The following is a 15,128-nucleotide window of genomic DNA, read 5'->3' as shown; positions in this document are numbered from 1 at the left end:
CATAGAGCCAGACACGGGGCTTGAACTTGGGAACCACAAGATCATGACCTGAGCCGAAGTCGACGTTCAACCGACTGAGCCACCCAGGTGCCCCGACAAGTCTATTTCTAGGTGGAAGCTCAGCCTCCAGTGACTAGGTATTGACCAGGGGCCGGGGGAGGGGGGCGGGGAAATAAACCCACTGTGCGTGACAGTGGGCTGGTGGGAATTCAATTGATATTAAATTTTTAAGAGAAAATCCTAGAGGTTAAGGGGCAGAGAGAGGAATAGGGACAGTGCAAAGATCGAGGGAGTCAGAAAAAGATGATTCCCAAGCTGCATGGTAGCTAGAAGGGGCTGTGGGGAGGACAGAAATGTTGTATGGGTAATTCTGAAATATCCTGGAAATGGGGTGCATGATACAACCCCCTCCTCTTTCTCCCCTATGTTACCTTGGTAAAGTTTGTGCTACTCCAATAACCTGTAGGAGTGACTTCTTGCTGGGACATTAAAAAATTTGAGTCCTGCAGTCCACGAGTGTGTGTGGGTAAGCCTGAGCTGCACAAACGGATGCAGAAGGGACATGCCTGTGGGCGTCCACAGTTCACACCACCTTCCGGCTGTCCAGAACAAGCCTCTCCAGGGTGAATGCAGCAGCCGCCACTGGGATGGGCATTTTGCCCTGCTACTACCCTCCAGACATTGCTGCTTGGTGCCATGTCATACTGTTCTCTGCCTGACACGCTATTTCTCTTCTGTGCTAAGTAGCCTAGAATGTTAGAGTTGCTGACCTAAGTTGTTCTGTCCACAGGAGTCACGAAGTAAAGGGACCAGGCTCTACACCGTCAAAACCTGGATCCTGACACCTCTTACCTATATTTATCATGGTCAAAAGACATGATTACATAAACATCTGTCTCTAACATAGCATAACATTTAAATAAGGACAACCCAGGTCCTTGCAAGGCTTGTGATGCTGACATGAAATTGTCTTCTCTCTAAGGGTCTCTCCTCCCTCCTCAGTGTCCCATAGCTACCTTTGTCCTTGCATACAACTTCCCCCAGTGCTCCTCCTTCTCCTGACTAACGTATGTGTTTAGTAGGCATTTCCCTAGCAGTCTTTCCGGATCCGGCATCCCCCGTGAGCACCACACTTTCAGCCTTCCAGTATAATTATTTGCTTGTGAGTCTCATTTGTGGAAGATTACAACCTAAAGCAAGCACTGCTAAGAGAGTCATCCAAAATAGGGGGTGGGGAGGACATGGAGGAGGCAAAGCCTCTGCACAGCTCTTGTTTCTGTTTTTGGAAGCCACTGCCGACTTTTGACTTCGGTCAATGACAATTTGTTGACTGCACCTTCACCACCTCCTGGAAAACATCCTTTTACTTTAGACTGAAATAGACATAATATAGCATTTGTTAGCTGAATAGCCAACCTTAGATAGTCAGTTTAACACTGTTAGTGCCAAAGATAATGCTTCCAAAACAAGTTGGACCTTGTGGTTTTTGCCTGTTTAAGCCTGCACTCCCCGCTCTCGGTTCTGAGCACGCTTGCATTTCAGTCGACTCTGTGTCTCCCGGACTGCGATCTCTGAGACCCAAATAAATGCTTTTAGTTGCTTCATAGCAATTCTGCGTCAACACATTCATCACTACACAGCAAAATCTTTTGAGTACAGGGCATGTGTCCATTTTGTTCTTTTCTTGTGTTCTACGTTATCAGCATTATTTTAAGCTTAATAAATATTTGGTGAATAGATGTATAGTGTCGTTACTTGAATTGATTTTTTTTTCCCTAACAGAAAGGACAGGTCCAGAAGAACAAATAATAACATGTCGAGATTTCCCATCCTCTACCCATAAATCAGGTCACTATTCTTGCCAACAAATATCCAATTATCAGTTAGCATCCTTTCTCTTGGGAGAAGCTCATATTGAATGAGGAAAATCTTTGGTTTGGACTTTCCAGAAGCTAAGTTTTACGGTTCATTTTATAAGGGATAGACGTCTAAAGCATCACATTTTGCTTTGGCCCTACCTGTAATTTTATTTATTTAAAAAAATTTGTTCGACAACAGTAAAGCAAATAGTGCAGCTGCTTTTGGCAAGAAGCCATGCCCACCTTGTGGGTAGGGAAACCTCTCTGAGAGGCTGGTATTCACTTGCCTGCAAGGAGAAAACTCAAATGGTCTTGAACTTGTGTACAGGGTCAATGGCCGGAACTGAACAGCCTGCTTCAGCTGGAAGGTGAAAGAGATTCAGCCCTGCCAAAGTGGATCTGGACTGTCCCAGATGCCAACCGATGGCAACACTGAATTTCATCCACTGGATTTCATCCACTGCACCACAGCCAGTGTGGCGCATCCAGATCTGTCCTTTACCCTCTCTCTTAGCAGCTCCGGTGTCTCTGCCTCTTCCTCTTCCTGCCCTCCCTGGCTCTCTTTGTGCTGCACAGAACATCAGAGCTGCTGTGCATTAATCTTCTGACTGTTTCAGAGTCCAGGGAGTCAAGGGCCGCCACAGACTGGGAGCAAGGCTCTCATTCATATTCTGGGGCCAGGCGCCCGACATTCCTTTAATCTAGTTAAGCTCAGGAGGAATGAGGCGTGCATTAATTGAATGAGATACAGTGTTCATTTTTGCAAGCGACTGCACCATTAGTAGCCAAGACAGAGGCTCAGGGTGACCTGAGGGTTCTCTCTCTCCTCTGTCCCTGGATGCTGTAGGAGTTAGAGGGGGCACAGAGAGACAGAGACAGAGAAAGAAAGAATAAAGGAAGGCAAGAGAGTAAGGGCGAGAGCCAGAGGGAGAGAGGGAAGCCGAGGGGGCTAGGACTTGGTGTCTTCACATTTGTAAAATGCTCTCTACCAGCTGGTGTGATTCAATGGCATGGAGAAACCCAGTGCACGTCAAGATTTCTACCCCCCCACCCTGCAGTCCTGATCACTGCACTAATGACTGATGGGGACACTGTGACTTCCTTCTCTAAGAGCTGCAAGGCCCAGGGATTTGAGCTAAATCCTTTCTATCTCTGCTCATGTTACAAAAGGGGAACTTGTACCCGACACTGGCAAAGCCGCACCTGCCAGCAAACCTCAGTGTTGCTAATCACCACCTTTTGTGCTCATGAATATTAATCTGCAGGCCCAGGAGGGAACTCATGCTGATCTAGGTCTAAAGGATCTGAAAACATGTTCATCATGTGCTAATATGTGATTTTCATTGGTTTCTTTTGAAACTCAGATAAAGTACCTGTGAACTCAGTGAAATGTTAAGAATTCTACTGGCCAAATATGGGAAAGCAATTCATTGCTGCAGAGAAATTTCAGGGTATTTTGATAACGGTCAACCGTGCGTTTTTCAAACTCTTTTTCAGAACCTTTGAACAAAGGAGATCCCATTTCCAAAACTCAATGCATAAATCTGAATGCTCTGGCTTAGCAAGAATGGCAGGTAAGGCCAATCCCACCTGGACTGGACCTACCCTGGGGTGGCTCTGAGGACCTCCGTGGAAGCCCAGGTGTGGTGCTGTAAGGCCCGCCCACTAATCAGCTACTGTGCCCTCATCTTATTCGCTGCCACCTTACTTTGTTTTATTCATAGCGGCCACCATTGTCTGATATTATCTTGTTCATGTGCTCATTCTTCTTCATTCACGGCTTGTAAACTACGTGGAGACAGGCGTCTTGTTGGCTGGCTCACAGCTCTGTCCCACCACCCACAGCAGAACTGGGGACATGGTAGGCACCCAACAGTCACTGTGGAGCCCTGGAACGGATTGTCAGCAAGAGACAGCATCTCCTAAGGCGCGGTGCAGTTTTTGAGCTTTAATAATCTCAGAAGTATAAATCTGACAAATTCACAAGGAACGTCATTTGAAGGGTTCATTGTTTATACTTGTGCATTTTATTTTGCTTTTGCAAAGTTTGAATACTATATTTTTAATTTTAATTCTTTGTCTTAATCCCTTTGATCGAAGATGTTAAACACTTAAAAATAAAAGTAAGAAAAGAATTAGGTTATTTTCTTAAAGAGTTACTTAAATAATGGCATTTTCAAAGTCAAAAAATGGAAATTAATTTTTTTCTTCAAAATTCATAAAAGTAAGCAAGTGGATAAAGAAATGTAAATAATTAAATCTTCAAATACACATAGTTCTGAAGTTATTAAAGCTTCAAGGTGAGCACTTCTGGAACGTGTCATATGTATGGGTTTACATGTTACAGAGTGTTAACTCTTTAGGAACCAGACTAATTGGAATTTTTCCTCCCTCCCTGCAATGCGTCATCTCGAAGAGGTGGTAACAACTGTGTCCATGATAGGTAACAGAAATCAAAGAGAGAGCTAGTTTTAAGGAGGAAGTTTCTCAAAGTCACACCTATCCAAAGGCAGAGTGGACTGTGTTGGAAGGGAGTGAGTTTCCTGTTGCTGGAGGTGTGTAGTTCCAGGCTGGATCCAGACTATATCAGAAAAGTAGGAAAAGAGAAGTTGTTCAAGCATTTTAGTGTAGGGGGTCAATGGTAGAATTTCTGGCTTAGGGCATTCTAGGTGCAAAATTATCCTATAGCTTGCAAGCTGTGTGGCCCCAGTTTGGTTCTCTGTAAAAGAGGGATATATATATATATATATATATATATATATATATATAATTATAATATATTAATATAATAATAAATAGTATAATAATAATTATTATATATTTATTATATATAAATATATTTATATTTATTTATATAATTATTATATATTATATATAATATAGTTATTATATATAATATTATATATATGCAAAACTATTTACTCAACTCTTTACGCAATCTTATCATGCATCATTATATATGTATATATACATATACGTACACATACGTATGTATATATACATATATATGTACATATGTATATGTACATATATGTGTACACATGTATATGTACATAAATGTGTACGTATATGTATATATGTATGTATATATACATATATAATGATGCATGATAAGATTGTGTAAAGAGTTGAGTAAAGAGTTGTGCATCGCACTGACACATTGGAAGAGTAAATAATGTGTTATTTACTACTACTGCTGCTATTATTATTGCTATTATTATTATATTGTTGCTACCCTTATGCAAGTATCTGTGGGTTTGTGGACTAAAGGATCTTTGGGGCCCAAGATTTTGAGATTCTAATGAATAGGTGGAAATGATGAGCCCCTGGAAATTTACACACTCTATTTGTAACACCTGAATGGTGTTATATTATGGTCGATGGACGGTCGTGATACTTGTCAGCCTGGAGCGGCTTAGGGCATAGGTATAAAGGGGTCCCCTGTCCCTTTTTCAATGGTGGGCCCTGGGGCAGCTCCTACTGGTGATGCCAGCACTTAGAACATTATCATGGTGCCCTTGGAAGGGAGGGAAGAGGGGAGAGGATATAAGAAGGCTCAAGTCTCCTTGGAACTAATTTGATTGGGATAAAATAGCAAAGGTGAGATGGTACTGGTGGAAGACAAGATACTTTTGCTTCCTGGTAGAAATTCTATCGGCTTTGGGTCCTTAGATCCTAATGCCCTTAATCTTTCAACTCCATTCATCCATCCATTCTTCTGTCCAGTGATTAATCTCTACTGCTTATCATGGGTTTATTCACTGACCCTTCCTTCTCTTTATTCCTTTTTTGCTTCCCGTCACTCAGCAAATAGGCTCTGAGCATCTGCTGGGTGCCAGACCTTGTTCTGGGTGCTGAGGTGAGAGAAAACAGACAAGGCCCCTGTCCTCAAGCAGGCTGTTTTCTGACTGGGGAGAAAGATATTGATCAAATAACCATGTACAAGAATGTGGGCAATAACTGGACAGTGGTTAGTGCCAGGAAGAAAAAACTGCATGCTTTATCAAGTGTAGATGAGAAGGCTGGTCTGGAGGTGATGCTGAAGGTAACAATGGGGAACCTGAGAAGTGCAGGATAAAGAGGTGGCCAGGTAAAGCCTATAGGGGAGGTATTCTGGGACGAGGGAAGAGCAGATACAAAGGCCCAGCAGTACAAGGAGTGTGGCTACACTTCCTGATTTACACTTGCTAGGCGGTTTTATCTAAATTATATTTACCCGGGGACTAACCATATATGCACGGGAACTTGAAACATGATGAAGATGGCACCACAAATCAAAGGGACAGGATAGATTACTGAATGGATGATATTGGCGTCATGTTGGGAGAAAAATATAACTGGATCCCAAGCCAGCATGACATGCAAATGTGGAATCCGGACGGACTAATGATCTCACGTGAAAGTTTGGGAGAAGGTATTTGCACTGACTGTAACCGACCAGGAGCTAAGATCTAGGACATACCAAAAACACGTGCAAATCAACAAGAAAAAGACAGGAACCCCAGTGGAAAAGTGAGCAAAGTTTATGAAGAAAAGAGAAACCCAACAGGCTAATAGGCAGATAAAGAGATGCTATATGATTTTTTCCTTTTTTCCCTTCAGAGGACCCATTTTATCATCTTATCTCCACTTTCCTATTTCTGGACTAAGATTCTACATCCCCTTAACTGAAACCTTTTTTTTTTTTTTTTTTTTTTTTGAGCACAGGATGAAGAGAAACACAGGACTCAGGAAGGGCGTGGAACAAGACCTCGGGCGCCTCTCTAACCTGTGATGGGACACCTCCAGACTGCCAGGGACTAGCAATGATCCCAGATCACCACCAGGTGGCGCTCTAGACATCCCTAGCTCAGAAACCCGCAAGAAAGCTTCTCTGGAAAGGTATGGTTCATTTAGAGTAATAAAAACTAGCCAACTTCTGGAATTGCCAGCCAGAAGGAACAAAATGTTTCCCATAAATTTGTAAGGTCTAGGAGGATGAAATTCCGCTTTTATTGTGATTCTTGAGTAACAGTCCAGGGCTTCCTCATGAAGAATTCCTCGTGCTGCTTCAGTAAAGCCCAGAGGACACTGGGTGTCCTAATGGGCACAGGATGATGGGGACCAGACTTCTGAGCCCCTTAAGCAGTTAGCACCAGCAGAAGTTGTTACAGAGGAGCACCACTGGGATTAAGGGAGCGGAAAAGGAGGCTCCTTTGCTTAAAATCTTTGTGTGGCTAGGCATGCCTCCCACTAGTTCTGGCCTATTTCTGGAACATTGGAGCATTGCTGTGAGACCTGAGCTGTCTGGGGTTTCACAAAGCACAGGTCAGGTCGTATCTTTGAGGTATCAGGCTGCAGTCACTCACCTTTGGGATTGGGACTCAGTTAGCAGGTGAGGCAGAGTTTATGGGTTGCACCTGCCTGAATCCACTACCCTGTCCAGGTGTCTTTGCCTGGGGGGAGGCATTCTTTGCCTCAGGACTATGCTCCACCCATGTGAACTGGCAGGCTGGACAGGGTGCTGAGGGCCCAGGAGGCACTCCCCCCCCCCCCCCACCAGTGAGGGGTGGGAGTTGGTAAACAGCCTCTTCACCTCGGGGGTGCAATTCTATAGTCCCTCAGAGCCCTGCTTGTCCTCAGCTCATCTACACACCCTTTGTTGGCTTCCCTCCCTTAGCCGCCTCTCTTCCTCTTCTCTCTGGCTTCCTGGGATCACCCTCCCAAAGAAACTCCTTGCTCCTGTAAGCAATTCATAAAGGGAGCCCTCACTAAAATGGAATCAGGAGTCCAGAAGGGGGAGCCATATCACTCAATATCAATTACAGGAAGAATCGTCAATTACAGATCCCAGCAGAATTGTCAGCAGGAAAAAATCAATACTTTCCAGCCCCAACTGGAAAAGATGTACATTGCATCTCCTATGAGAAACTGACTATCCGCGCAACTCAGCCAAAGAGAAACCACCCTCACCCCAAACTCCTGCTTTTCTCCAATGGACTTCCATTCAAAACAACCCCTCTCAACTTTCTTCTTCTCCCTAAAATGACATTCTTCTGCTTTGTGGGAATTGCCTGTGGTTTTGTTATAGCTTGCATGTCCTGAATTGCCATTCTCTGTTGTCATAAATGTAAACCTGTTTTGCTGGTAAGATAACTGGCTCTTTTATTTCTTAGGTTAACACACTCAAATCTTTGTCTCACGCTTCCCTTTTAGGGAATTCCAATGAAAAGAACAGGAAAATGAGGTACATTTGGTGAGCTGCTCAGATGTTTTCAGAGTGCAAATACTAGGAGAGAAAAGGATAGAAGGCAGATGGAGAAAGGGACCCCAGTGAACCCTCCTAACGCTTGAGCTGCTCTTAACTCAATTTTGCAGGGAGTAGTTCTAAGAATCCCTGTTCAAAAAAGCCCAGTTACTTCAGGCTCCAAAAGTATTTTGAAACTGTACTGTGGGATCCAAATTATTTTGAAAACCATAATTGTGAATGGGAAATCCAGGTTTGAAGTTTTCAGTTGCCTCCAGTTCTGTCCTGTGGATGGGGAACCCACCTCGCCTCAGATACCACCCAAGGTATGAGCCTGGCTTATAAAATATTAACTGAGTGTTATTCTTTCCCCTGAGCTCATAATGGCTCCTGACATTTTAATGCCAGCATTTTGAATGCATACAAACTAGAGAGAGCAGAAACCCAAGGGGCAAAGCTTCCCCTATTTTGCATTTCAGAACCCTCCAGATGGATTCTTTTGTGAAATTCAGCACCCAGCAAGCCTCTTAGCAAACAGTGTTGAAAGAGGTTGGTGGTGGGTTTGTATAGGTTGTTCTTGCTTTATTTAGGTCCCTGGAAATGCAAGCGTCAGCACAAAGTATGTTTATGGTTCTCTTAAATTGCTAGGAAAAAAAATACCAAGACAGTTGTAAAAAAAAGAAAAACAAGGTTGAGTGACTCAGCCTGAACAAATTAAGAACCCATTTGATGCAAAACTTGGAATGTGCCAGGAGTCACTCCATTCTCCTGCATCTTGTTGACAGCTTATGAACCCCTCCTTCTCACTCCCTCTCTTTTTTGAGAGGAAGATGTTGGTTTCTAAGTTTCTAGTGATCTGCCACGTCATTTCTAAAGCTGCCTTTAGGATGAAATTGTCAAATGTCCTTCCTGTGGAACATGATACAAAGGTTTAGGTAGAATATATTTCCTTAAAGATGAGATGCACTGTGTAAAAAACCGTTTTTTAGAGTTTTGAGTATGTTTACAATAATTTGTATGCATCTCTTTATATTCTACAGTCTTTATTTGAGTCTTGTTGATAATGACACAAAAGAGTACAGCAGTGCAATTCCATTTATATTAAAGTTTAAAAATTGGCAATAACCAGTTTTTGTTGTTAGTAATCGGGATCATGGTTACTCATTTTCTTTCTTTCTTTCTTTCTTTCTTTCTTTCTTTCTTTCTTTCTTTCTTTCTTTCTTTCTTTCTTTTTATTTTGACAGAGAGAAAGAGTCTGAGTAGGGGATGAGCAGAGAGAGAGGGAGGGAGAGAGAATCCCAAGCAGGTTCCGCACTTTCGGCACAGAGCCTGATGCAGGACTCGAACCCACGAACTGTGAGATCATGACCTGAGCCGAAACCAAGAGTCAGATGCTTAACTGACTGAGCCACCCAGGCGCCCCAGGATCAGGGTTATTCTTGTGTATATGGGTAGTAACTGGGAGGGGACATGACAAGGCCTTTGGGGTGCCTGTGATGTTTTGTTTCTTGATGGTTTCCTTGGATGTGGTGGGTTGTGAAAACTCACTGAGCTCATGAGCCGTGCCCTTTTCTGTATTTATGTTACACTCGAAAAAAAATCTGAGTTTATTGATACTGCCAGATCGATTAAAAAGATTGTCTTTTTCACTCTTGCTAAAGCTATTGGACCCAGCCCTGCTGCTCCAGTGGGATTTTTTTTGCCAGGTCCTGGCCAGGCTGGAGACCGCAGTGTGATGCCTTCTGGCTCATGGCACCTGCTGTTTGGCAGGGACAGCTTACCTGCAACCTTGGAGTTGTATGCCACTCCGACCCCACAGATATTGTTGTTGGCCGCGGCAGAAACCTCCCCTGCACATCGGGTCCCATGGCTGTGGAGAAAAATAGAGGGAAGTTAGACACGGCATCAAAAGACTCTGGGGGAGGTTCCTTAAATTCTATCAACTGGAAGCAATTTGCTGTCGATGGTCTGGTTAGCCGGAGCTGGCAGATTTTCCTTCTGTGTATCGCCTTTCTTCCCCCTCTCCCCTTCCACCTATTTTCCTGACCTTGACCTGCTTCTACAAGAAGGAGGCTTCTCAGAGCATTTTCCACCTTGAAATCTGATCTTTACTTTCAAATCTGAAGTGTCTTCCTGCAGAAAATACACTTAGAGGCTTCCAGGAAACACCAAGCATGAGAGGACACGTGTGTGCTGGTCGGATCACAACACTTCAGCACTTCCTAGTGGTTGGAGCACTAGGATTGTGGACTAGTGGTTATTTTCAAGGCTGGTTCTCTACACAGGCATGCAAGGCTGCCTGTCAGGTATAGGATAATGGTTACTTACCTCTTCTGGAAGATAGCCTCCTTGGAGGGCGTATGGAATGCTATAGATTCCCACCTTCCTCCAGGAATAAGAAAGCATGTGTTGGCAACATTTTGCATGCGATTTCAAGGGACTCACAGAACCTTTGAGGCTGACCAGATTAAGGAGCCCCGCCAGGCACTAGATAACCTTTCCCAGGTTTTCCCAGCCTTACGAGTCTGAGCAAGGCCTTCCCATGGCTTATGTTCTAGAACGTTATCGGGAGCAGACACCACTAATTTTTGTCCTTCTTGTTTTGCTCTCTCCTGCCTTCTACTAAAGGGTTCTAAACAGTTCTATCTGTCCCGTGTGCATTTCCCCTCCCGTTGGATTGAGCTGGCCTGGGGACTTGCTTTGACCCACAGAACACAGTGGAGATGTGATGTATCACTTTGTAAGAGGGCTGACAGCTTGGTGCCAGGTGTCAACAAGGGGAGCCTGGGCTAGCCTACAAGTGGACGAGACCACGTGGGGGGAGAGAGAGAGAGAGAGAGAAAGACCCAGCAATTTCTGCCATTCCAACACCTCAGATGAGGCTCCTGGCACATGAGGGATGATGCTCTCCTCCTCCAGACCTCGCTAGATCACCCCGGTGGGCGGCACGTGGAGGGAGACTGGCTGTTCCTGCCCAGCTTATGGGTCTGTGAGCAAATAAGTGTTCGGTTTTTTTTAGGCCACCAAGTTTTGGGGTAGTTTGTTAAGCCACAATGGACAACTGAAACCAGCACAAACTCTGAGCCTATCAGAGTGTTGTGTTCTAGCCCTAAACAGCATTCAAGATGTGGGAGGTTCCGAAGGTACAAGTCCTCTGAAACTACTGGTCCCCAGTCCCCAAAAGTCCATTCTAATGGTCCATGAAGCAGCTAAAGGAATAACTGGGCCACATTATCCGCTCTGCTGGAAGAGTGTCAGCACCGCCTGCTGAAGGGACAGGGCGGTGAGTGTTGGCTTTTCCAAATACGATAAGGAAACATGGGTGAAGGGGTTTATTGGCTGCATGGCCCTAGGAGTTTAGATTTCTAAATTGTTGACTAGTGTGCTGTTTGCATCATCCTCTTGGGGCAAGCAAAGCTATTGTTTCAGCCCTTAAAGAACCACACCCGAGGAATGGGTATGGGGAGGGGGATATATATATATATATATATATAATTATATACTCATCATATATTGTATGAGCAAAAGTGGGGGTCCCTGGGTGGCTCAGTCGGCTGAGCGTCCGACTTCAGCTCAGGTCATGATCTCGGGGTTCATGAGGTCAAGTCCCACATCTGGCTCACTGCGGTCAGTGTAGATAGAGTCTGTTTTGGATCCTCTGTTTCCCTCTCTCTGCTCCTCCCCTGCTCATTCTCTCTCTCTCTCTCTCTCTCTCTCTCAAAAATGAATAAACAGTAAAAAAAAAAATAAAATAAATTAAAAAAGAAAGTAAATCCTACCTCCATAAAGGCTACATCTTTCATGGGCTCCAAATGTCCTTTGGAACAAGAATGAAATCTGTATATTGTGTTCAGGTAAACTGTGTAGTTACAAGGGCAGAGGATGGCCCTAAAAAAATCTATGAAACAAAGTGTTGTACACATAGCTGTCTACTTGTCTTTAAGTTTTCTGTGGATCACATTTGAAATTTTTGAGAAGGTGCTCAGTCTACCACGGATGAGATTTTCATAGCCACCTATTCCAAATGCTGAAGGACCTTATTCCAAATGCTGAAGGAATTGCTAAATAAAGTTCTGAAAAGCAGCACGGAAGCACACACATATGTGTGTATATGTGTATGTATATATATATATATATATATATATATGTTTGTATATGTACATATAATTAAATATGTACATTCTTTTAAAAATGTTTTTAATGTTTATTTATTTTTGAGAGAGAGAGCGTGATGGGGGTGGTACAGAGAGAGGGAGACACAAAATTCGAAGCAGGCTCCAGGCTCTGAGCTGTCAGCACAGAGCCTGATGCAGGGCTTGAACTCACAAACTGTGAGATCATGACCTGAGCCGACGTTGGATGCCCAACCGATGGAGCCACCCAGGTGCCCCTGACATACGTACATTCTTTATGTTGATTCATAGATCTACTTTAAAAGTACATAATTGGAAGAGAGCCAAAGCATAAGAGACTCTTAAAAACTGAGAACAAACTGAGGGTTAATGGGGGGGTGGGAGGGTGGGGAGGGTGGGTGATGGGTATTGAGGAGGGCACCTTTTGGGATGAGCACTGGGTATTGTATGGAAACCAATTTGACAATAAACTTCATATATTGAAAAAAAAAGAAAAAAGAAAAGTACATAATTAAGTATATAATGATATATTTATATATAATATATACTCATACATTCTATATAATCCATATATTTAAATACATGCTTATATAAAGTACCTACCAGATATAAAGTGCATATATATATCCTTTACATATATGCACATGTATTTTTTAAAATGGAATTTAATGGATACTGATTAAATTAAATTATTTTTTATTTTTTTAATGTTTATTTTCGAGAGAGATTGGGAGACAGAGCACAAGCGAGGGAGGGACAGAGAGAGAGGGAGACACAGAATCTGAAGCAGGCTCCAGGCTCCGAGCTGTCAGTGCAGAGCCCAACACAGGGCTCAAATCCACGAACTGTGAGATCATGACCTGAGCCGCAATCAGCCGCTTAACCGACTGAGCCACCCAAGCTCCCCTGAACATATAAATATTGAAATAAAAGCTTAAAAATCAATGCCATGTCTAATTTGGCTAAGCATTAATTTCCTTATTATTTAATAATTAGCCCTGTCAAGATCTCCTCTCCGAGAGCTGACGTGTGCAATTAGACCTTGCCTGGGATAGTCAGTTGTGCCAGCATCCTCGGAGAACACGGATGGCCTCATCGTGAGGGGAGCCCTGTTCTAGGTGACGAAGGAGGCAGGGAAACGAATACCCATCGGCCACTCACTAGGCCTTTATCTACTACCAGATGCGGTGCTCAGTGCCTTGCTCGCCTCGCCCCCTTCGGGCCTCCCGGGAGGGCTATGAGAAACCACGGCCCTGTTTCACAGACATCAGAGCTGAGTCTCAGAGGTGCTGGCCCGAAGGCGCACAGCTAGAAGATGGCTGGAGCGGGGCTGAGACCAACACTCGGTTACTGAACCGCCCCGCTACGCTCCTATCTTTGCCCTAGACTGCTCCCCAAAGGCTAGTGGATGAATGTGTGTGAACTGGCTGGAGCGAACTAAAGGCACTCAGTGCTTCCATAGCCTTAATTTTGGCCTTTAAGCGGGGAGACAAGCGTTGTGGGCTCTCCAAAGGAACATATGGGAAGAAACGCTTCATTGCTAAATTAGGCAACACTAATTATAAACAACTAGTGGCAGTTCCCTATAATTGTTCATGGCACCATGTCTTTCCACACCCCTGGGGCTTCACAGGCTCTGTTCCCACTGCCTCCAATGCCTTCCCCTGTCTCCTGCCTTCCTGATTGTCTCAGACAAGCGTGCCTGCTCCCCCGAAAGTCAGGAAAATCTTTTTCCAAATCCATTTTCATTTGGCCTCTTTGCTTTCTTGAGAAAGTTCGGTAGCTCCCTCTCGCTTCTAGAATAAAACATATGTCTGTCAGATGTGGAGCTATAGGGGGTGAGGAACACATATCAGCCGTTCAGTCGGCCTCCTTCTAACTGAGGCTAATGGGAGGGAGGCAGGTGGTAGAGTCACAGATGTGTTGCCAAAATGGCCCCAACCCACCACTCTTCCGAGTCCGTGCCCTTGACAATGTGCTTTTCTTGCTCCTTCCATGAAGAGGTGAAGCCTGTTTCCCGCCTCCCTTGAATCTGGCTGGACTTGTGACCTGCTGTGGCCAAAACAAGGTGGTAGAAATGGGGAGCTTACCCCTCAGCTTGAGACCCTGCCTAGGTGCATGTGGACAAGCCTGGGTAAGCCTATTAAGTGATGAAACCCATGCAGCCACGACCCCAGGTCCCCCAGCTGACGGCCACCCGTCCTCCAGACATGTGAGAGAGGGCATCCTATCAACTGGCTCCCAGCCACCCTGCAGGCTGACCGTGGATGCATGGGTGAGCCCAGCCACAAACCCGAGCCTGGTCCAGGTCAACAGAACTGCCTAGCTGACTCTACTAACTTTTGGGACGATTTGTCATGTGACATTATTTGGCGATTGATAACTCACACATAAACAAACAAGGCTACAGGGACAACCCATGCTTAACTTATGGGGGATTGGGGTTCAAAGCTGGACTCTCATGATGACTGGGGCTTCCCCAAAGAACTGCAGTGGCTGTAGAGGTATCCAAGTGAACACCTGAGGTGCGGCCCCGACCCTGGGGATCTCCAAAGAGACAGCCCAGGTACACCCCTCCTTTCCACATCGCTGGCCTTTTGCTAAAGGGATTTGGTCATCCCTCTCGCCCTCCCTAGCCAAAGTCATGTCCTTCTGTATGCACTCCGTTCAAGGCACAGTGTAGGTATACTGAGTAAAACGAATATAACAACTCTCATTTATTGATACCTACTGAGGGTTGAGCACTGTGCTGAGAGGGGTGCCTCAGCACCTCTGTTATTGTCCCCGTTTACAAAAAGAGGAATCCGAGGCACAGGGATAATAAGTCACTTTTCACGTAGGAGGCAGTAGCAGAATTCACACTCAGGTGAATGTTCCCAAACCCCTGCTCTTACCCAGAACCCTTGACTA

General features: G+C 44.6%; 1 protein-coding gene across 2 annotated transcripts in view; it reads right to left on the bottom strand.

Annotated features, from left to right (window-relative positions):
* PCSK2 (proprotein convertase subtilisin/kexin type 2) overlaps positions 1–15,128 on the bottom strand; it is a 270,236-nt gene that overhangs the window by 43,358 nt on the left and 211,750 nt on the right. For both annotated transcript variants that reach the window (XM_042980934.1, XM_042980935.1), the window contains one exon: positions 9,867–9,955. In XM_042980934.1, the coding sequence (XP_042836868.1) occupies positions 9,867–9,955 (89 nt within the window). The remainder of the gene's footprint in view (positions 1–9,866; positions 9,956–15,128) is intronic.

Source organism: Panthera tigris, chromosome A3, assembly GCF_018350195.1.
Source record: "Panthera tigris isolate Pti1 chromosome A3, P.tigris_Pti1_mat1.1, whole genome shotgun sequence".
Classification (NCBI taxonomy): domain Eukaryota; kingdom Metazoa; phylum Chordata; class Mammalia; order Carnivora; family Felidae; genus Panthera; species Panthera tigris.
Note: the sequence above shows the minus strand (reverse complement) of the source record. Positions and strands in the feature narration are given on the sequence as shown.